Source organism: Ranitomeya imitator, chromosome 1 (genome assembly GCF_032444005.1).
Source record: "Ranitomeya imitator isolate aRanImi1 chromosome 1, aRanImi1.pri, whole genome shotgun sequence".
NCBI lineage: Eukaryota > Metazoa > Chordata > Amphibia > Anura > Dendrobatidae > Ranitomeya > Ranitomeya imitator.
In genome coordinates, this window is record NC_091282.1 from 918719302 (window position 1) to 918744031 (window position 24730).

At 43.2% G+C, this 24730-nt stretch overlaps 1 protein-coding gene across 2 annotated transcripts in view; it reads right to left on the bottom strand.

Annotated features, from left to right (window-relative positions):
* HERC3 (HECT and RLD domain containing E3 ubiquitin protein ligase 3) overlaps positions 1 to 24730 on the bottom strand; it is a 132256-nt gene that overhangs the window by 92742 nt on the left and 14784 nt on the right. For both annotated transcript variants that reach the window (XM_069743539.1, XM_069743538.1), the window contains exons 3-8: positions 23993 to 24152; positions 17791 to 17867; positions 17085 to 17306; positions 15130 to 15221; positions 14922 to 15052; positions 488 to 648 (exon numbers count right to left, since the gene is read on the bottom strand). In XM_069743539.1, the coding sequence (XP_069599640.1) occupies positions 488 to 648; positions 14922 to 15052; positions 15130 to 15221; positions 17085 to 17306; positions 17791 to 17867; positions 23993 to 24152 (843 nt within the window). The remainder of the gene's footprint in view (positions 1 to 487; positions 649 to 14921; positions 15053 to 15129; positions 15222 to 17084; positions 17307 to 17790; positions 17868 to 23992; positions 24153 to 24730) is intronic.

Here is a 24730-nt window from a genome sequence, read left to right on the forward strand (position 1 = left end):
AAGCCATCAAACAAAGAAGAACTGCCTACATTTCTTGGAAAGGATGCCAAGACGCAACTCTTCTTGAGTTAAAACATTAGTATTGTTGTTTCTAAATGATTATGAACTTGTTTTCTTTGCATTATTTGAGGTCTGAAAGCACTGGGGTTTTTTTTTTGTTTTTTTTTTTAATTTTGACCATTTTCCCTTTTCAGACAAAAAATAGAATTTCCAAGTACTAAATTACATTTTATGAGACATGTTGTCAGAAGTCTATAGAATAAATGAACAATTTACATTTTACTCAAAAATACACCTATAAAGAGAAAAATCAAACTGAATACTTTGCAGTGGTCTCTTAATTATTGCCAGAGCTGTGTATATATACACACACACATATATATATATATATATATATATATACATACACACACACACACACACACGTATAAGTCGCATTAGCCTGTTTTATATACACAAAGGACTATGATTCACAATATATACTAACCAACTGAAGGTGGGTTCTGTACATTGTGCGCAGACCACCTCCATTTTACTGCTGTAGGACAAATGACATTGTTCGTGCATCCAGTACCAAGCTGTCCATGTTCTCCACATCCAAATGAATAGAGAACACCCGAAGAAGGCACAAAAGCGAGAGTATGCTGTCTAGAGGCAAAAAAATAAATGCATACAATGTTACTAAGCTGAAAAAAATAAATAAATTGTCATATATGTAAGGAGACAAGCAGTTCTGACCTACTGTAAAAACCTTCCTATCATTTACAATTTCATTGTGTAAAGCGAAGGTGTATCCTCGTAACACTTTTTTCTTTTCTTAAACGACTGTACAAAGGACTTAGATTTTAGTAGATTTGATGGGAATAGCACTTATCGTCCCAGCGAAACAATGGAAACCAGAAAAAAACATGATGGTTCCCAATTATAAGTTCTGTTGGGTGATGGATCTGGCACTGTGTTTTACTTTTGGTTATAAATGGAAATCATGTAGATGTGAACAAAATATTACTCAATGATCCCCACTGGCAAATTAACTATTAACCCTGAGAAAGCAAAAATTAAAAAAGCTGCAAATTGTTCTAATACCACCAAAAAATAAAGAAAAGGCAAGATGTCACTATGCTCGAAATTAACCTTGAAGATGGCAAGATTTCCAGGTAGAACAATAATTCTTAGGCTAGGTTCAGATTGCGTTGCAATGTGATATAAAGGGGTCGCGTTAAACGTCCCCGCTCTCGCAGATCGGAGAACGGACCGCGGGCGCGCCTCGGACGCTGCAGTGTCCGCGGCGCGCCACAAAACACCGGCACATCGCTAGCGCGTGCCGAAAATGGCACGCGCTAGAGATGCGCGTCCCCATTGCTGTTAATGGGCGCGCTAGCGGACGCGTTGCACATCGTTAATTTCGCCGTGCAACGCTGTCCGTTAGCGCGGTCCCATTAACGCAATGGGAAACTAGCCTTAAACATCAGCGACAGATCTTTAGAATCGAAAAGTTATTTTCCTTATCTTAACCCCTTAACGACCGCCAAAACATCTTTTAACGGCGGCAGTTAAGGGTACTTATTCCTCAGCGCTGCTTTTTAACGGCGCTGAGATGTAAGGGCACAGCAACCCCCCCAGCGTCAAAAAGTCTCCGGGGTCTTGGCTACTGGGGGTAGCAGAGACCCAAGAGAACATGATTCGAGTCGGTTTTTACAATCCCTAGTCTTGTGATGACCGTTATTCACCGAATAATGGCGATCGCGAAAAAAAAAAGTCTGATTTCCCATTCATTTCTCTTTCATCTAAGATCTAGCATACCAGAAGAGAGAGAAATGGGGTCCCCCAAGCCCCCCGATAGCTCTGCAATCCCTGGACCCTCCGGCTCTGTCCCCTGGCCCTCCATGCACCCGGCAACTATAGGAGATGTTTCTTAATGGTTCATTTTGATCACAGTGATCAAAATAAAAAAAAATGTAAATCAAACCCCCCTTTGTCACCCTTAGTTAGATAAAAATAATAAAATAGAAAGAAACGTATTTTTTTCCCCAATCTTTGAAGTTACGGTTAATGGCTGGGGCTATGGTTGTGGCATTGGGGTTAGGTGGTGTTGGAGTTAGGGTTGTGGTTAGGGTTGGGATTAGGGCGGTGTTCAGGTTGGAGTTAGAATTGGGGGGGGGGGAGGGTCCACTGTTTAGGCACATACGGGGGCCTCCAAAGGAGACATGGTTGCCCGCCATTGATTCCAGACAATTTTACGTTCAAAAAGTCAAACGGCGCTCCCTCCCTTCTGAGCCCTGCCATGCACCCAAACACTAGCTTTCCCCCATATACGGGGTATCTGTGTACTCAGGAGAAATTGCACAGCAAATTTTGGCGTCCATTTTCTCCTGATATCCTTGTGAAAATAAAAAAGTTTGGGTCCAAAGTAAATTTTTTGTGAAAAAAGTGAAAAGTTCATTGTTTCTTCCACATTCCAAAAATTCCTGTGAAGCATCTGCATTGTTAATAAACTTCTTGAATGTGGTTTGGAGCACCTTGAGAGGTGCAGTTTTTAGAATGGTGTCACTTTTGTGTATTTTCTATCATATACGCCCCTCATAGTCACTTCAAATGTGAGGTGGTCCGTTAAAAAATGGTTTTGTAAATTTTGTTGGAAAATTGAGAAATCACTGGTCAACTTTTAACCCTTATAACATCCAAACAAAAAAAATGTTTCCAAAATTGTTCTGATGTAAAGTAGACATGTGGGAAATGTTATTCTATTTTGTGTTACACGGCTCTCTAATTTAAGGGCATACAAATTAAAAGTTTGAAATCTGCAAACTTTTTCAAAATTTTTGCCAAATTTCCGTTTTTTTTTTCCCATAAATTATTGCAAGTCATATCAAAGACATTTTATCTCTATCACTAAAAAAAAAAAAAAAAATCTCAGAATTAGCGGGATCCATTAAAGCTTTTCAGAATTGTAACCACATAAAGTGACAGTGGTCAATATTGTAAAAATTGGCTTGGTCATCAAGTACAAAATTAGCTCTGCCACTAAGGGGTTAAGGGGGCATTTCCATCTTCGAATGATAAGTCATCAGGCAATGTAGCTAGCCATAAGATCAGTAGGTAATGAGATCACTGGACCCCCGTCAGTTTAGAGAAATAAACTTATGTAATGATCGTTGAACTGTGCTTTCAGCAATACAGAAAAACGACAATTGCTTCTCTAAGTCGGTTTAATTAGCGATTGTGCTCACACTTGGCTCAGAGACCGACAACTGGTCCATGAAGTCTCTTTGATTTCTATATTCCGCACAGTATAATCACATTACATTCTACAGAGTGGATGACAGAAACCCAGGAGACCGCACGGAACAGCCTCGGTTATTGAGAAACAAATTTTCTTTTCTCCATCACTGGAGGTACACTTTTATTATGCCAAATCAAATAATGAGGTTTGGGTACAATTTGCCCTGTGTAAAACTTCTCAACATTGGTGAGTTCAAAGAATGAACTCTTTAAAAGATTAGCAAATGACTGGTTTAACTTTCAATCTCGGGTTAGATTAAAAGTTAGGATTTGGGCTAAAATCAGATTATGGATTAAGACCTATTTTAACTTGACCTTTGAGACCTTAGAAGAAAAATTTAACATGGGAGTGTTTTGCACCACACAGATTAAGACAAGGTTTTTCATCAACTTTTCTTCTTTGATCAGTTTGCACTACATGGTTTACATCTTGTACTGTATGACTTGTTTTTGGCATTCGTATCCTACCCCCTTCCCTCAAAAAAAAATAAAAAATCACCTATTGTGTTTTTATGTAGCCAATATAAACTGCAGTTCTTCCTATGGATATACTACCACATACCTGTTGAAATACATACAACGCAAGAATCATAATGCATTATTTAAAGGCACTATAAAAAGGTGTTATCTACAACCAAAAAGTAGTTTTAATTGACAAAACAGGTTTATTTAAAACTAAAAGTATCTACCAATAGCCTCTATTTTTTCTTGCTCTCACTATCCTACACCCATATGTTTGATTGTGGTACTTCCTGACACTTTTTTTTTTAAATCAGATCATTTTTATTGATAAGAAAGCATACATAACATTGTTACCAATACACCATCAAATAATAACTTGTGCATAATTACAGATTAAGCCTTCACATTAAGGTACCGTCACATTTAGCGACGCTGCAGCTATATACAGTCATGGACAAAAATTTTGAGAATGAGACAAATATTAATTTTTCCAAAGTCTACTGCTTCATTTTTTCTAATGGCAATTTGCATATACTCCTGAATGTCAGAGTGATCAGCTTAACAGCAATTACTCTACTTGCAAAGTCAATATTTGCCCAGAAAATGAACTTTAACCCCCAAAACACATTTCAACATCATTGCAGTCCTGCCTTAAAAGGAGCAGCTAACATCGTTTTAGTGATTGATCCATTAACACAGGTGTGGGTGTTGATGAGGACAGGGCTGGAGATCAATCAGTCATGATTAAGTAAGAATGACATCGCTGGACACTTTAAAAGGAGGCTGGTGCTTGGTATCATTGTTTCTCTTCAGTTAACCATGGTTATCTCTAAATAAACACGTGCAGCCATCATTGCACTGCACAAAAATGGCCTAACAGGGATGAGTATCGCAGCTACAAAGATTGCACCTCAGTCAACAATCTATCGCATCATCAAGAACTTCAAGGAGAGAGCTTCCATTGTTGTCAAAAAGGCTCCAGGGCGCCCAAGAAAGACCAGCAAGCGCCAGGACCGTATCTTAAAACTGTTTCAGCTGCGGGATCGGACTACCAGCAGTGCCGAGCTTGCTCTGGAATGGCAGCAGGCTGGTGTGAGTGCTTCTGCACGCACTGTGAGGCAGAGACTCTTTGAGCAAGGCCTGGTTTCAAGGAGGGCAGCAAAGAAGCCACTTCTCTCCAGAAAAAACATCAGGGACCGACTGATATTCTGCAAAAGGTACAGGGAGTGGACTGCTGAGGACTGGGGCAAAGTCATTTTTTCTGATGAATCTCATTTTCCATTGTTTGGGACATCTGGAAAACAGCTTATTTGGAGAAGAAGAGGTGAGCGATACCACCAGTCTTGTCTCATGCCAACTGTAAAGCATCCTGAAACCATTCATGTGTGGGGTTGCTTCTCAGCCAAGGGAATCGGCTCACTCAGTCTTGCCTAAAAACACAGCCATGAATAAAGAATGGTACCAGAATGTCCTCCAAGAGCAACTTCTCCCAACCGTCCAAGAGTAGTTTGGCGCCCAACATTGCCTTTTCCAGCATGATGGAGCACCTTGCCATAAAGCAAAGGTGATAACTAAATGGCTCATGGAACAAAACATAGAGATTTTGGGTCCATGGCCTGGAAACTCACCAGATCTTAATCCCATTGAGAACTTGTGGTCAATCATCAAGAGACAGGTGGACAAACAAAAACCAACAAATTCTGGCAAAATACAAGCATTGATTATGCAAGAATGGACTGCTATCAGTCAGGATTTGGTCCAGAAGTTGATTGAGAGCATGCCAGGGAGAATTGCAGAGGTCTTGAAGAAGAAGGGTCAACACTGCAAATATTGACTTGCTGCATTAACTCATTCTAACTGTCAATATAACCTATTGGTACTCATAATATGATTGCAATTATATTTCTGTATGTGATATAAACATCAGACAAACACTAATAAAAACCAGCGGGCAGCAGATCATGTGAAAATATAATTTTGGTGTCATTCTCAAAACTTTTGGCCATGACTGTAGACAACGATATAGATCGCTGCAGCGTCGCTGTTTAGGTCGCTAGGAGACGTCAAACACGGCAACAGCAGAAAGATGCAGGAGCGATCCAGTGACGTAACGGCGACTCACTTATCGTTCTCGCTGGTCGTTGCTCCATGAAAAAACATTGCTGGCATCGTTGCTTTTGCTGTCAAACAGGAGGAATCACGCCGACCTAACGACCAAATAAAGTTCTGGACTTTCAGCGACGACCAGCGATGTCACAGCAGGATCCTGATCGCTGCTGCGTGTCAAACACAACGAGATTGCTATCCAGGACGCTGCAACGTCACTGATCGTTGTCGTTCTCGTTGGAAAGTTGTTCAGTGTGAAGGTACCTTTACTGTTATGCATTTAATTGTATCAACAACTTTCTATATATCCATCTCTAAATCAGTTTTATTGATATTTATAAATGAGAGCAAAAACAAATAACACCCTCCCTCCAATAACACACCAGACCAAGCTACATTACATCCAATATACCCTAAACTTGACACACAATAGTCGCTTCTACTTACTATATCCACCAACTACCCCTATATCCAAAACCCAGGAATATTGCAGCCCTCTCTCCTGGAACCACTAGCTGCCATATACTAGCTCTCACCAGAGCTCCAGACGTTAGGCCCGGCGTATTTAACCATGGTCCCCACATTTTGTTATTGCTTTTCTTTTTCTATAAACCCCCTTTTCCATCCAAATGTTATCATTCATCCTGTTTATTAGTGCATTGACCGACAGAGGTTGGACATCTAACCAATGTGATGCAATTAGTTTGAGAGTTTGGTATAATGTTCGCGATAACCCAATGGCCAGCGAAGAGTCAAAGACCTTGCCCTATCTTGGATCTCCTCATCCCTTACCAACAGCACATTTAGCGTTTCTTACTCCCATATTACCTCTTCATCTCACCCCCTTCTCTGTTGGTGTCCCTCAAGGCTCTGTCCTAGGACCCTTACTCTTATCAATCTATACACTCGGCCTGGGACAACTCATAAGGTCCTATGGCTTCCAGTACCATCTATATGCTGATGACACTCAGATATACCTCTCTGGCCCAGATGTCACCTCTCTGCTCTCCAGAATCCCAGAGTGTCTATCAGCCATATCCTCCTTCTCCTCTCGCTTCCTCAAGCTCAATGTGGACAAATCTGAACTAACTATCTTTCCTCCATCTCGCATATCTTCCCTACCTGACCTATCTATTAAAATAAATTAAATCACACTTTCCCCTGTCCCCAAAATCCGCTGCCTCGGAGTAACGCTTAACTCTGCCCTGTCCTTCAAACCGAACAGCCAAGCTCTCTCCACCTCCTGTCGTCTCTAGCTCAAAAATATTTCCAGAATCCATCCTTTCCTCAACCCTCACACTACCAAAATGCTTGTGCATGCCCTAATCATCTCCCACCTCGACTACTGCAACATCCTCCTTTGCGGCCTACCTTCTAACACTCTTGCACCTCTCGAGTCCGTCCTTAACTCTACGCTACTGTTTCCCTTCTTTGCAAATCCCTTCACTGGCTCCCAATTTCCCAACGTATCCAGTTTAAACTACTAACACTGACCTACAAAGCCATTCATAACCTTTCTCCTCCGTATATTTCCAAACTAATGTCTCAATATCTTCCCTCACGTAATCTCCGGTCCTCCCAAGGACTCCTTCTCTCCTCCACGCTTATTCGCTCCTCACCTAATCGCCTCCAAAAACTTCTGCCTAATATCCCCCATCTTCTGGAATTCTGTGCCCCAACACGTCCGGTTATCCACAACATTTGGATCCTTCAAAAGAAACCTGAAAACCCACCTCTTCAAGAAAGCTTGCAACTAGTGATGGGCGAGTGTACTCGTTGCTGGGGTGGTCTCTGAGTATTTGTGACTGCTAGGAGATTTAGTTTTTGTTGCTTCAGCTGAATGATTTACGGCTGCTAACCAACCTGAGTACATGTGGGGGTTGCCTGGTTGCTATGTAATCAAGCTGTCTAGCAGCCGCAAATCATGCAGCTGCGGCAAGCAAAACTAAATCTCCGAGCAGTCACAAATACTCGGAGACCACCCGAGCATGCTCGGGAAAACCCGAGCAACGATTATACTCGCTCATCACTACTTACAACCTGTAATGACCACACAGCCACCTCAACACCATCGGAGCTACTGTAACCCCCGACCTACTGTCTCCTTCCCCATGTAACAACTCTGCTGGCATCACGGCATGGCCTCACATCTCTCACACAATCTTACCCACTGCTCCAGGCCATGATGTGGTTTCTGTTTCATGCCAGCTCCATGTTCTGTGTCTCCGCTCTGTGCATGCTTCATGGCTATGTGTATAGGGGGCCGGCGCCTGAACTCTCTGGTTCTTATAGGAATCAGGTGCATCTGTCTAATCAGTTCCTGACCAATTACCAAGAGGCCTCCTGTATGTAGTGCAGCTCCACCCTGTGGTCTGGGCCTGTGCATCTTACTCCCTCAGTCAGTTCTTAGCTGCTGAGGTGCCAGGTCCTGTCTCGGTTACTCTCTCTTGTCTGCCACCCAGGGGGGCGTTGTACCCTGGTCTGTGTCCTGTGTAGCCACCCAGTGGGGCTTAGTACCCTGGTCTCTGTCTTGTGTAGCCACCCAGCGGGGCTTCGTACCCTGGCCTATGTCTGCCACCCAGAGGGGCATCATACCCTGGCTTGTGTCTATGTCTCTGTGTCTTGTCTCGTTCCTGACTCTGTCTTAGTCTAGTCCTATTCCACTGTCTGTTTATATCTGTCTTGGTTTGCCTTTTCTGCTCTGTTCGCCACTGTCTGTGGCTCTGCTTTTCTTTGCTCCGTTCTACCACAACCTGTGCTTCTGTGTCTCTCAGCTTTTCCCTCAGCTCTGCTCTCTGTAACCTTGCTCTGCACTCTGACCTTGCTTTACACTCTGGCTTTGCTCTGTGGCTCCGCTCTTGGCTGCGGTTCTACCTGGCTCCGCTCTTGGCTGCGGTTCTACCTGGCTCCGCTCTTGGCTGCTGTTCTACCTGGCTCCGCTCTTGGCTGCGGTTCTACCTGGCTCCGCCTCCAGCGGCTCCGCTCTTGGCTCCGCCTCCAGCGGCTCCGCTCTTAGTTCCACCTTCTACTCGTACTCAGCCTCCTGCGTTTCTGTTCTTGGTTCTAGCTCTTGTGCTTTCGCTCTGCATCCGCTCTTGCGGTCTTTCTCTACTTGTTACTTAGTCCTCCTGTCTGAACAGGTTCCTACCTGTTTCACATACCTGCCTGCAGACCGGTCCCTACCGGTTCTTCCTATTTTCCAGCCGTACCCACCTGCCTACCAGAGAGCCAGCCATGTCCGCCTGCCTGCCAGTGTCTCTGTTGTATCCGTCTGCCTGCCTGTGTCCCAGCCGTGCCCGCCTGTCAGCCAGAGTGCCAGCCGTGCCCGCTCCGTTCCTTAGTGGGATCAGCAGCCACAGCCAGACATCACCCTGGAGTGGTACCTGGTAGCTTCCTATTGCACAAGTCTGACCTCACCATCAGAGGCTCCAGCGAACACATAGGAAGCTACTTAGTTACGCCCCTTCCAGGGAAGTTTGGTCTGTGGTCCAGTGGGGCCACACCCCCAGACACCCGCGCCAACCTGTCTCGGAGCGTGCGTGACACCCCATCCTGTAGGATGTAAGCCCGCAAGGGCAGGGTGCTTTTCCCTCTGTACCAGTCTGCCATTGTTAGTTTGTTTACTGGAAGTGATATTTTTATTTTGATGTAACCCCTTCTCATGTACAGCACCATGGAATTAATGGTGCTATATAAATAAATAATAATAATTCAAAGTCTGCTGACTCTCCCGGATATCCCAGCACACATGCCTTTGGGTCTGCCTGAAGTTGCACTCCAAATAACCATTTTATTAGAGCCAACGTGCTTTTCCAATATGAACCCAGTTTACTACATTCCCAGAACATGTGCATTAAATGTGCATCCTCTGCTCCACATCTAGGACAGTCTTCATCTGAGAGGACCCCTATCTTAAAAAGGAAGCTCGGCCTTCTATACACCCTGTGTATGAGATATATCTGCGAGAATCTCCTAGACTCACACCGGGACAATCTGGGAATCTGCTCCAATACTTCTTTCCATTGTTCTACTGTGATCTGTTCCACATCTGATTCCCATTTTAACCTTGCTGTCCAAGTATGGCTGTCGGTACGAGACTGCAACATCTGGTGGTCCCCAACCTTTCTTACCTTGAGAGCCACATTCAACTCTGAGCGAAGGTAGAGAGCCCCATCTAGGTTTGCCCTCACACAATAATGGCGCATAGAGCCCACCATCACCAGTAGACAACTGAGAACGTGTGCCCCCTCACATATAGGCAGTATAATTACATTGAAGGGTTTGCCCTAATTTGGTACTTCCGTTTCAAACACACCCTCCACACTATCGCATCAAACGTCCAGCTCCCCTCTATCGAACAGTATCATCCTATCTCCAACTTACTATATTTATTTCTCTACCGCTTCCCCCAGAAAGTATATGGACATCCAGATCTTCTGTCCTGTGCAGGACTACTCATAAAAATCACATCTGGAGACCTCCTCTTCATAGCTGGTTGCTAGACAATGTGCAAATGCAGTTAGCTGGCAGACAGCCATGAGCCACATATCTTGAGCCCACGAGCCACAGGTTGGGGACCCCTGTTCTAGAGATAAGACCAGTTGTATACTTTTTCGATGCTAATGACTCAAGTGCGTAGCTTTATTGAATTTCAGGTGCAGTAACACCAAACTGGGACCAGAACGAATTCCTCAGTTTTAGGTATGGAAAGAAGGAAGCATTGGGAAGCCCATATTCTTGTTGGAGTTTATTGAATCTTTTAAGTGTTCTGTTTTCTAGTATATGGTATATAGGTTGTATTTCCTTCAGTAAAATTTGGGGTAAATTGGTAGTATCCAGCAATTCCCAGCAATCTCTTTCCTCCAACCCAAACACCTTGTATATTAACGCCATAGTTGTCCACTCTCCATCCACGCGGCTCGCACCCCCATCTCCAACATGTGAATAGGTGAAAAGTATTTTTTGTCACGCAAAACAAGTCTTCCCGCTTTGTCCATACTCTCGCTCTTTTCCCAGTTGTGAAAATACATCTGTGATGGTATAAAGTACATCTATGGATCTGGTATCGCCAGCCCACCCTCTAATTTATCCTTCTGAATGGTTAGTACGGTAATTTAATTCTTGCATTGCATTTGCACCAAATCAGTTCTCTAAACATTGACTGCACTTTACAGAATATAGGGAGTGGAATCCAACATGGAGAGTTGTCTAGTATATATAGCAATTGTGGTATTAGTATCATTTTTTTTTTTTTTTAATCAGATAGATTTTTATTACCGAAATTCAAACAAAGAAACAGAGTCCAAACATTACAATGTCCAACAAGGTCACATATTTTCAATTACAGCGCATTCCCTCCTTTATAGAAACATCAGAAACAAGTACTCAGAAGTATCATCGGGATCATCATCCCTCCACTCATGGTGTCCACAATGCATTGAACGTTTTTTACCTTTTTCTTTTGGCATACCTTGTTCCATATTTACAATAAAGTCTGATAGTCTAAAAAATTCTTGTATAGTCGACGGTTCTTTCTTTATCCAATGCCTAGCTATTAATTTACATGCAATGTATAACAACATAGCTATCCCCAATTTGAACTGATTTTGAATCTGAATCTCCTCCACATGACCTAAAATACAAACCACAGGATCCCTGTCAATTCTACAGTCATACACTCCCTCTATAGTGTTAATAACCGCTGTCCAGTATGAGTCCAGTCTGGAGCACTGCCACAACATATGTAAGATCCCGACCCCATCAGCCTGACAACGAGGGCATTCAGACGTCTCAGTCCTGCCCTATATAGTCTTTCAGGGGTCCTGTAGACTCTAAGGAACACATATTTGGGAGACTCTGACCTGGCTCACTCAGTGACAATTGGGTATATATTCCATAATCGCCTCCCATACTCTTCTATCGGTCCCAAATCGTCTTCCCACTTCTCTTTAGCCTTAACAGAGTAATCAATTAAAAAGGTGTGCAATTAAGTCCTTATAAATACCTGCCATGAGGCTAGTTTCACACTAGTATGTGTCAGGGCTGCGGATGGCGGACTTGTTCCTCAGTTAAACCCCACCCACTGCCACACCTCTTCCTTCAGCTCCACCTACGTCTGCATGTGTCCCCTATCTTTAACATCGGGTACACAGGCCATGCGGATGCCTCCGCATATGTTGTTTTGACGCTGCACCGACTGCAACATGTTGCGTTCGACACAGTTCAGCACAGCGTCAAGACGACGCATGCGGAGGCATCCGCATACATCCGCATGGCCTGCGTATTCAATGTTAAAGATAGGTACGCAGGACGCATGCAGATGTAGACGGAGCTGAAGGAACAGCAAACAGGAGGGGCAAAAGTGGGCAACCCTGGTGCATGCCCCTACCCAAGGTAACTGTACTTGATATATGTCCGTTCACCAACGGTTAGGTTGAAGGTTACCAGGAAACTAATTTGACCCAATTTATAAATTTCAAGCCAAATCCCATTTTACTCATGACTTCCCATAGATAACTCCACACTGTAGAAAGCCTTTGCGGCGTTCAGTGCCATTATTGCTCTATGCCCCGTTTCCGCACTACATAATTGCATGTTAAGATATAAACGTCTAATATTGATAGCCGTGGATCTATTTGGTATAAAACCTGTTAGATCTTCATGTATTAGCTCCGTTATTATTTTATTTAGTCTCATGGCTAATACTTTAGCAAATAGTTTTACGTCTACAGGGAGAAGAGATATTGGTCTGTAGGAATCCTGGCTTTGTCCTGGCTTTAACAACAGAATAATAATTGCATCATTCATTGAACAGGCAATCTCCCGAATCTTGTTGCTCCCTCTAACACCCCCAACAATCTTGGAAGTAAAATCTCCCTATATTCTTTATAAAAATCTCCAGGGAGCCGGTCAGAACCCGGGGCCTTTCCATTTTGGAGTTTACTCCATGCCTCCTCCAGCTCTTCCAGAGTCAATGGTTGATCCAGACATCCACTAGCCCCAAGAGACAGTTTAGGGAGCTTTACCCCTGCCAAGTATGTAGATATTTCTTCCTCACTTGCTGCAGATCTGGTTTTGTAGATTTCTCCATAGTATTGATTTAAGGCTGTTAAAATATCTGAGGTGTCAGTGAGTATTTTGCCCTCTCTCGGTAAAAGTCTAACTATATTCGATGATCTCTCCTGCTCCTTAATTATTGATGCCAACAGATTTCCCGCTGTAATCTGTTGTCAGTAGACATATTTTCTATAGAAATCGCCTCCCGTGATATGACCTTGTTGAAATTCCGGAGATTTCTCTCTGGTTTTAGTTTTTATTTCACCAATTTACTTTATACATATATCCCGCACAGATGCCTTCATTGGATCCCATATCGTATTGTCCTCTGCTGTCCCATCATTTAATTTAAAAAATTCCCGGATAAAATCCGACATGGAGCCTTTAAAAGACTGCAACCAATATGGGTGCAGGTGACAGAGACCTTCTCCCAGGCTACCGTCCCCACCTGTAACTGCATCAATAATGAAGAATGGTCAGATATATTTTTGGGAAGAAATTCTATTGACTAAATATATCTCAGAATGGCTTCATTCCCAATAGCCAGATCTATGCGGGATAACGAACGGTGGGAAGAGGAGTAGCAAGAGAATAGTTTGACTCCTGGATGACCTACAAGCCAGAGGTCTAACATTCCCGCTTCCGATAGTCAGTAATGCAGAGATGTTGGCCTGACGTTTTGGGGGATAGTGCCCATGTGATGTTTATCCCGATATCGATGCGGATATCACAGTAACAGGGAGATCCGGAAATTCTTTTGTAAAAGGAAGGATTAACTTCAGCACCTCTGAGGAGTAAGGATAGGGGGGGGGGATGTACAAAGCTAATATAGTTATTTTTGGATTATAAATTACACAAGCAATACATGGTTCCAGCCACTTCTGGCTCCTAAAGCTACATTTCCCAGGATCTGAAGTGTCGGCTTTGTGCTAGTTCTATAACTGGATAAAATCCTACTCATACCGGCATTTTTTAGATTGAGTATGTCATACTATCACTTTTGGGGCTGCTAATTGGTTCTCAGATTCTGATATCTGTGCAGACAACATGCAGGTTTAGGATGCACAGAACCTATGCACAGTGCTGAAGAGCCAATGCACATGTCCTGAGGGAGCCCGGCACCTCTTCTGGGACACCGATTTAGGATTTATCAGACATCATTTACGCCTAAAAAATGGTCAGCAGAAAATATGGGAAAGACTGATGCTGAGATCTGCTAAACAGAACAGTTATGGGACAAAAATAAATTGCAGAAATACTTATTTTTGCATGGATGTTATGTTACAATAATAACAATAAGTAATGTTACAATAGACCCAAATACTTCTGTAAAGACCATAGACACACTGGTGCAATCTTCGCTGTCTTTAGGGTATGTGCACATGTCAGGATTTCTTGCAGAAATTTTCCTGACAAAAACCGGACATTTCTGCCAGAAATCCGCATGCGTTTTTACCGCGTTTTTTGTGCGTTTTTTCCCATAGAATTGCGGGAAAAACGCAGAAAATCCGCAAAAATAATGAACATGCTCATTTTTTACCGCGATGCGTTTTTTCGCGGAAAAAAACGCATCCATGTGCACAAAACATGCAGAATGCATCCTAAATGATAGAATGCATAATGTATGTGTTTTTAATGAGTTTTTATAGCGTTTTTAGCGCGAAAAAAACGCGAAAAAACCTGAACGTGTGCACATGGCATTAATGCATTAAGATTATGCATTTCAGAAGAGCTCATTATGACTTCGGAAAAGCAGCGCTAATTCCAGATACTGACCAAACAATGCCATGGATACTATGCACAAATTCGGTCTGGGTGTACAAAGTTGCCAGAATTAAATCCATCATGTATGCTCTTCTTTAGTACATTATAGTAACTCAGTAGCTTTACCTGCAGTCCCATGTAAAATCACAGACAGCACACTACAGCGCGACTAGATGTGCCGAAATGAAAAACCGTATCAATCTGTACTGGTAAGGATTACATTGTTTGGGCGACAGATTCGAAAGGCTCACCTTCCACATGCGATCTGGGAAACCTCACTGCCCATTAGTTCTAGTACACGCCTTGGATTGATCTCATTTTGAATTGAGTCATGTCCCAGTTGCCCGTGGTCTCCGGCTCCAAATGTGAAGAGCCCGCCATTCTGGAACAAACAGCATGGATGTTACCTTCTCAAAACAACCCATATTGCAGCACTTTCCATTAAGATTTAGTCATTACCTTTGTGAGCACTGCCGTGTGCTCTTGCCCACAGCTGATATACACAACTTTTTGGGAGCGCAAAGGTTTTACATGACATGGAGATTCTCGGACTGGAAAAATAATTAACACAAATGATTAGATTTTAATGATGGCAGGTACTGCTAATTTACGTGCAATTTATAATTGCAGCAGCATCTTACACATTACAATGAACACATGTACATAAGTGAGAACAGTGCCTTCAGTTTTGCCAGTTTCATATTAAAATAATTACGATATAAGAGAATTACAAGCCCCCAGACATAGACTTTATATCTAAAGAAACGCTTGACATGGAAAATCCACACCATCACAAAAATCTTAAAATCTTCCTCACCATTCTGATCACATTATGTCTCATATTACAACTAAATGGGAGAAATACACTACCATTCAGAAGTTTAGCGTCACTTAGAAATTTCCTTATTTTTGAAAGAAAAGCAGTTTTTTCAAATGAAGCGAATATTAAATGATTCAGAAATACACTCTATAGATTGTTAATGTGGTGTTTGGATCACACAGAAGAACATTTGTGAGACGCAGAACAACTGAAAAGATACTGGAAGAGTGCCTGATGCTATCTGTCAAGCATGGTGGAGGTAATGTGATGGTCTGGTGTTGCTATGGTGCTGGTAAAGTGGGAGATTTGTACAAGGTAAAGGGGATTTTGAATAAGGAAGGCTAGCACTCCATTTTGCAACGCCATGTCATATCCTTTGGACAGCGCTTGATTGGAGCCAATTTCATCCTACAACAGGACAATGACCCAAAGCACACCTCCAAATTATGCAAGAACTGTTTAGGGAAGAAGCAGGCAGCTGATATTCTATCTATAATGGAGTGGCCAGCGCAGTCACCAGATCTCAACCCCATTGAGCTGTTGTGGGAGAAGCTTGACCGTATGGTACATAAAAAGTGCCCATCAAGCCAAACCGACTTGTGGGAGGGGCTTCTGGAAGCATGGGGGGAAATTTCTCCAGATTACCTCAGCAAATTAACTGCTAGAATGCCAAAGGTCTGCAATGGTGTAATTGCTGCAAAGGGAGCATTCTCTGACAAAAGCAAAGTTTGAAAGAGAAAATTATTATTTCAAATAAAAATCTTTTTTCGAACCTTGTCAATGTCTGGACTAGATTTTCAATCCATTTGGCAACTCATTTGATTAATAAAAGTATGAGTTTTCACGAAAAACACAAAATTGTCTGGGTGTCCCTAAACTTTGGAATGGTAGTGTATATAAAGAAATCTCCATATGTTTTAAACTGTCAGCTATGTCTCCTCTCCTCATTGTTCCGTTCTCGTAGTAAAACATCCCCGCTGCAGCAGGAGCCTCCCCCCTTAGCCCTGTCAACGGTAGGACAAAAAAGATTGTGAAGTCAGGTCCTTCTCCCTTAGCCTTCTCCAACCTAATATGGCACAGATCAGCAGGAGATAAATGGCCATTAACACTGCAAGATTATTGTGAATGAGCATTTATACGAACATTCGTTTCACAATAGTCGTGCAGTTTAAACAGGCTGCCGATCACACGGTGAACAAACAAAACTCTTGTTTGTCAGGTGAAATGATATTATGATTCTTAGCAGCACATCGTGCGGTGTATACAGGACCTGCGCTGCCGAGAGTAATGGCAGCATCTGCAGACAAAGCGATGTACGACAGATCATTCCGTGCACATTGTTTACCGCGGTCTGCCTGTGTAAACAAGTAGCTGATCGGTGGTCGTTTCACACTGCTGACTGGCTAATGTAAATGGATATTAACCTCTACAAGACTGAGATAATAAACATGCAGAATGACACAACGGCAGCCAAATTACTTTTTTTTCCCATTTATTTCTAAATTTAGTGCTCAAAATGCTGTGCAATATACACATTCTGTCATACTGACTGTCAATATAGCATGGTCGTTTTATTTTAGAATGTATACTCTACCTTGTTCATCATTCAATCCAAGTTGTCCCGAACCGTTCTTTCCCCAGCCAAACACAGCCCCGGACAGAGACAAGGCAAAACTGTGATAACCCCCTGCTGTGACCTGAGCTAGTGGTATCCCCTCCAAGGATTTCACACGTTGCGGACTGGACTGTTGTGCAATTCCTTGACCAAGACCTAGTTGTCCGTGGGTATTCTGCCCCCAGGAAAAGAGCTGCCCATCTGAAATAGTGAAGAGAATGTCCGTTGGTCACAAAACACATGGAAATGAGCGTCACGTTCTCTTAGACCTAGTTAGACTACGGCTGCCTTAATGGACATCTCCACTGCAGACCAGCCTACTGGCACAGCAAACACTTTGGGCCAGTGTGTCTGATCTTAGCCGGTCTACATAGAATGTGTGCCCTCAGAGGTCTATCCTGGCTGCCGCACAGAACTATGGTGGAGTCTCAGCTCTTTCTATCTCCCCCATGTCTCCTCCACATGGAACAACGCTCAATAGCTTCAGATCCTTGAAAATGCGTGTTTCATGTATACATCATCATGGCAGGTTGGGGACAGTAGGGAATCCTTTACAAATGTTTCAGCATCACAACGTTGCCAATCATTTCATAAAATTGCCATAGAATACCCACAGGATGAAAAGAAACCAAACTAATATTTCATTGAATAACGGAGTTGGAGAATGAACTTGGCAAAGTCCTACCGTCTGAGATCGCCAAACAGTGTTGGTTTCCACATGAGACCTGCAGGATCTTCTGCTGATTAAATTTTTTTATTAGCCTAGAAAAAAAAATACACAAAATAATCTACGCATGTGTCTATTACATGTGAAACTTCTGAAAAGATCTCCCAAGATCTTGGTATCGTCAGCTCAGCTTATGGCTTTTCAGATGATCTTGCAGGCGAGTGATGCTGATCTCAACCATCGACAGGAGCGGTGCCAAGTCAGTCCCCTTACACAAAAATGGTGGTAAAGAAGGGGGCTGGCTGAGCATTCAGTCAACTGCCTTAGACTTTCGATGACAGGACAGAAAGCGAAGCGGGCAAGAACCAGATGGAGCGACTACGAAAAAACAGGGACATTTATATCTAATGTGATTGTATTACCTGATTCAACTAGATTGTCAAGTTATACAACTTACTATATAAACTCAATGAATATTTAAGGGAAACTCCAGCTGGATGGGAGACTGGATCATTTTATTTACATGAAGCTGGAAGATACTGTCATTAAGTGATATCATACAGTTCCTCTCAGCCGGGGACTTTTGCTGGGTTGTATCTTCCAATTATAGAGCTCTGGCGATGCTCTCGCCCCGTCTGCGAGCCGTCAGGTGTTCTGTACTGTCTGCTCACATTTCACAACCATGATTCATCTGGCAAGCATTGTAACTCCTTGTTTAGTGTCATATTCCCATTATAGTGATCTGCACAATGAGACTTAACCAGAGAAAGGCATTCGAGACCTTGATGACACAAAAGACACGGCAGGTAAGATTAAGAGGGGCACTCTGGTTGAACAATTCACCGATGCAGTGTGTGTCCAACTGCTTGGAGCCCACAGATCACCAAAACAAGAGTCCCATGTTGTCTCCTCCGGCACCAAGACGCTGGCCAGAAATTGGAAGTACATGTTTCCTACAGCGGCAAAGCACAGTGTTGGGGGAAAACTCTGCCTTGCTACGCACTGATTAGAAAAATTAAATGACAAGTTCTACATAAGATGTGATGGATTTATAATAAGCTATAACCAAGAAACAGTGATGGTGATAATAAACATAAGGATTGCTGTGTTCTCCGGTTATTGGTGTTATGACCCTCATGTCCCGCAAATCATACAGTCTCCTCCAGCCTATACATTATTCTTTTTGGCTGAAAAAAGTGGCATTCGGTTTGTGGACTAGATGGGTGCCAATAACAGGAGACTGTAGAGAGCGATAAGTATATTAACATCTTATACATAATTAACACAGAAAAATTAAAAACTTCATCGAAGTGATACTTTAAAGAGAATCTGCCAGTAAGATCAATCCCCCACTCCCAAAACCACAAACAGTATATAGGCATGATGCAGTAGTTTGAAATCCATTGACATCTTCATATTTTTTATTTGTTGCTGCATTCCCGAGTCATTACCTCTTTAATTCATCCACAAATGAGGCATTAAGTGCTCCGAGCGTGGCAGAGCACCTCCAGAGCTTCAGCCTTTATGAGGATACTCCCCCCTCCCCCCCACCAAGCCCTAGCCTCTTTAGATTGATTTATAGATCACTGTCTGTGTGACTTCTTGCAAGGAAATCAGACAGTTAGCTATCAATCATGCAAAAAAGAGGCTGCTTCTGGGTGGGGAAATGGCCTCGGGAGGCAAAGGCTCTGGAAGTGCTCTGTCACGCCCACAGCACCTAATGCCTCATTTTCATATGAATAAAAACAAGAATTACTCAGAAAAGCAGCAACAAATAAAAGGTATACATTTGTCAATGGATTTAAAGGGAACCCATCATTTTTTTAATGTACGAACAAAAACCACCATGTTCATCAGCACCCGTGCAGCATTCCACAAAGTTATATATTATTTCCTGACTCCCCCTGCATACCTCCCAAAAAACCTTTGGAATTACTCAGCGCAGTATACAAATTTGGACGGTCCTCTTCAAGGAGCATGCCAGCTCATGTGCAGTTATGTTTTATGCTCTGCCCGCAGTAGAGAAGAGCAAAGTGTGCCTGCGCGAGAAGGCAATGTCCCTGCGCAGGCGTGAGATTTCATTTGGCTATGTGGATGTCACAGGACGCATCATCCACATAGATCAAAGCTAATTAATGTTTATACACTACTACACTCTGTACAATATATACAATGAATCATGTATAGGTGTGAAAGTAAACCAAATCAAAGCCAGCGAACAATTGCAAAGTTAAGCAGTACTGATGAGCGAACGTGCTGGGATAAGGTGTTATCTGAGCATGCTCGTGTGCTAACAGAAAGCATTGGGCGTGCTCTAATACTATTTTTAAGTCCCAGTCGACAGACGACACACATACAGGGATTGCCTAACAGGCAAGCAATGGTTCCCCTAGACAAAGAAGACCACAGGGGCATTTGATGATACACACCACAAAATGTATCATCAAATGCCCTCATGGCCTGTACAGGAAACCACCCAATACATCAGGGACATAGCCAGCCACAAATCTACTAACAGATGCAAGAGTTTGGCCACCCCTGCCCCATCACTACACAGCTGCAAAACACTCGACTTAGATTTTAACCCCTTCAAGACACAGCCCTTTTTCATTTTTGCATTTTCGTTTTTCGTTCCCCTCCTTCACAGAGCCATAACTATTTTATTTTTGCATCATTATGATCATGTGAGGGCTTATTTTTTGCGGGACGAGTTGTACTTTTGAACGACATAATTGGTTTTACCATGTCGTGTACTAGAAAATGGGAAAAAACATTCCAAGTGTGGTGAAATTGCAAAAAAGTGCAATCCCACACTTGTTTTTTGTTTGCTTTTTTGCTAGGTTCACTAAATGCTAAAACTGACATTACGAGTTCATAGACACCAAACATGTCTAGGTTATTTTTTATCTAAGTGGTGAAAAAAAATTCCAAACTTTGCTAAAGAAAAAAGAAAATTGCTTCATTTTCCCGATACTCGTAGCGTCTCCATTTTTCGTGATCTGGGGTCGGGTAAGGGCTTTTTTTTTGTGTTCCGAGCTGACGTTTTTAATGATACCACTTTTGTGCAGATACGTACTTTTGATCGCCGTTATTGCATTTTAATGCAATGTTGCGGCGACAAAAAAAACAACGTAATTCTGGCGTTTTAAATTTTTTTCTTCCTACGCCATTTAGCGATCAGGTTAATGCTTTTTTTTTTAATGATAGATCGGGCGATTCTGAACATGGCGATACCAAATATGTGCATGTTTGATTTTTTTAATTGTTATTTTAAATGGGGCGAAAGGGGGGTGATTTAAACTTTCAGATTTTTTTTATTTTTTTCATATTTTTAAAAAAAAATTTTTAACTGTTGCCATGAATCAATAGCATGGGAGGCTAGAAGCTGGCATTAGCCTGATCGGCTCTGCTACATAGCAGCAATCATCAGATCGCTCCTATGTAGCAGAATTATTCGATGACGTCCTCTTTTTGTCTTCCTGCCGCGGCTCCGGCGCAGGCGTACTTTGTCGGCCCTGTTGAGGCCAGAGCAAAGTACTGCAGTGCACAGGCGATGGGCCTCTCTGATCTTTCCCGGCGCCTCCGCACTGCTGTACTTTGCTCTGCTCTCAACAGGGCAGACAAAGTACGCCTGCGCCGGAGCCGCAGCGTGAATACAAGAAGAGGACATCATCGTAAATGGGAGGCGCCGAAGCGGACGGACCGCGACACCCCTCGGACCGGACCGCAGCGGGACCGCCCCTGGGTGAGTACAATCTAACCTCGTTTTCTCATCTTTCAGGATACATCGGGGGCTTATCTCCAGCATTCCAGAATGTAAATAAGCCCCAGATGCCGGTGGGTTTAGCTCACCTTCAATTTTGGGGGTGACAGGTTCCCTTTAAGTGGTGGAACATGTCCCCAGACCCAGACGGGGAGGCAACCACATAAAATTATTTAAAGAGGCAATCCTACTGGATACACACCCTACAAACACTGGCACCTAAAGGTTAGAATAGGGAACTAGATTTACTGGTTCAATGATTAATATACCGTCCTTTTATTCTGCTATGTTGGTATATGTGTACTATGTTAGTCTGAAGCTTTCATGTTCACAGAGTTCTTTTTCATAAGTGAAAGTTTATTTTTTATGTGTTTAATGTATAATACATTTCTATATGCAGTAATGGAATAATGTTTTTGTGTGAGCTTGACTTATTACCTTATAGTTAATTATGCATTATGCTCACAATACTTCCCTCCTAATCATACGATTACCCTTCCAGACTTGGCGACTCCCCCACATCCCATCCCTGGTACCCCCTCATTCATCCTTTCTCCTTTAACCCCCTCCGTTATATCTCCTGCATTACACATTACCACCCAACACAGCTGGGACTGCCCCTGCCTCTCCATGCTACGTACCTCAATCTGGATTACCTCCGAGCTTTACTGCCAGTCTGCAGTAACAGGAAGTAATTTTTGCTCCCTTTTTAAAATTATGGCTGACAACACACCAACACTGGCGCACACTGTGCGGTACACGTTATCCTTGTTATTAAAGGCATGATTAGTAATAAGGAGTCACAGACAATGATGCGACTGTATATATCCGCTACTGGTCCCATAGATGGTCACACATCCCATAGAATCCCTGGCTTTCACATGTTCTCTCCTCCTTTCAGTACCAGCACTTACACCACTATACCTAGAGCTTCATCTATATCCAATATGAACAGGCCCTACACACTCCTATACTGGTTGTGTCCCTCTATCCCATTCCTCATATCTAGTACCTTCCCTTACCATTTCGTTATATATGCATTGTTTACATGCTTAGCTGCTATTACTTGGATGATTTTTAATCTGCTTACCCTTTGCAATGGTTTGCTGGCTTTGATTTGGTTTATTTTCACACCTATACTTGACATTATTCATTGTATATATCGTATCCGGTGTATAGCACATTAATCCTGTATGCCTTCACTTTACCCCCAGTGATGTTTGAAAAAGATCCGCAATGGGTCGAACCATACTGACTTGTCGTTCTATATTTTTCTACCCAGCACTTTGGTGAAATATTGTACTGTAAATCAATAAACACAAGCAATCATTTAAAAAAATCTCAATGCGAGTGCTGCTGATTTCCTGCTATTTTGATGTGCACACAGGGCAAGAGCAATTCAATAGGTTTTTGGGAGGACTTACAGGGGGGGGTCAGGAGATACCGTATTTTTGGACTGTAAGATGCACTGGACCATAAGACACACCCCAAATTTTCAGAAGGAACATAGGAAAAAAAAATAATGTGTCAAATGGGGGTCCATCTTGCAGTCCGAATTCAGTTTACCAGTGAAGGGATCGGCACAGGTGGAGGAGTTATCACGGGTTGTTCGGTGGTCCAGGCTGGTGCGGTAGCCTCCGGGAAATCCCATCCCAGGCTGCTGCGGTGTTCTGTGCTGGGGCGGTGGCTCTGTGCTCCAGGGCAGTGGCAGCAGCTCTCTGTGCTGCGTGGGGGGCTTCACCAGCATTTCGTCAGAGCCTGGAAGCCCCTGCTCATCTGTTAATGCTATGTTGCGGTGGCCTCCGGGAACATGGCCGCCACCAGCGCATGCTCAGATTCAGATCTCGGGAGACAAGATCTCTGAATTAGATCTCGGGGGAAGAGATTTGAATCTGAGCATGCGCCGGCCTGGCGGCCATGTTCCCGGCGGCCATGTTCTCGGAGGCAACCCCAACATGGCATTAACAGATGAGCGGGGGCCTCTGGGCTTTGAGAAAATGCTGGTGGAGCCCTCCACGGAGCACAGAAATCCGCTGCCACTGCCCCGGAGCACAGACTGCCACACCACAGAACCTCGCCACAGCCGCACTAGCCTGGGAAGGGAGGCTGCATCGGACCCAAAATTTTTAGGGGAAAAAGTGCATCTTATGGTCCGAAAAATACGGTAATATACAAATGAGCGGAATGCAACACTGGTGCTTATGAAGGTGGTGGCATTTGTTCGCTCATATATGATAAAACCGGTGACCGGTTCGCTTTAAATGTAAAATGCCCTGGATGCCTATATGTGTTTGGTTTTTTTGGGAGGGGGGAGGATGAGGAGATTGTAGCAACAGATTCCCTTTAAGGATGTTGTCCACAACAAACTGCAGAAATAAGCCCCTGACCCTGTAGTATATGTAGTACAGTAGTAGAAGTGTAAGCCCAGTCCACTTTACATGGATCCCAGCGTCATACCTTGGTACTGGAACACAGAGCTCTGCACTGGAATGCCCCAGCTGTCCTTCACTGCCCGCTCCCCAGGAGAACAGCTGACCTTGGCTAGTGAGTGCCACACAGTGTGCCTGGCCACATGCCACGTGGATTACATGTTCATTTGCCAAAGCATTCACATATCCTGAAAAGAAGACAATAATCAGCCTGACTTATGCTTAGAAACCATTTATACAGGAAAGGACACAAAAACAATAATTACATCTAATGAAGCAGCCTGTAGCAATCCTCGTAAAGCGTCCCTCCAGGCATATACAACATGGCGAATGACGAGACCGAGACGCGCGCTGAGCAGCACAGTTGCCGAGGCAATTAGAATGCGCTGTATCAGCGGGGTATTGTACGGTTGCCATGGTAACGGTGTCGCCAAGCATGCATTTGTGCCTTTTTTCTCTATGGGGGAGGGATAACTTGCGGACATAAACTTGCTCTTGACTCCATGCATCCAGTCACAACAGGGGACATTTATCATTAAGTTTGCACCAAAGTTTTCCCATTGCTGTAAATGTCAAAGCCAAATGTATCAATGTTTTATATCTATTACACTATTTATAGAACCTAAAAAATTACAAAAAAAGGGAAAATGGTAAACCTTTTAGCGTCAAGAAAAATGGATTTAGGATCGCATTTTTACATAAAACCCACATATTCTAGACATGTCAGCTGCCTTAACCCCTTCCCGACATGGCCATTTTCCATTTT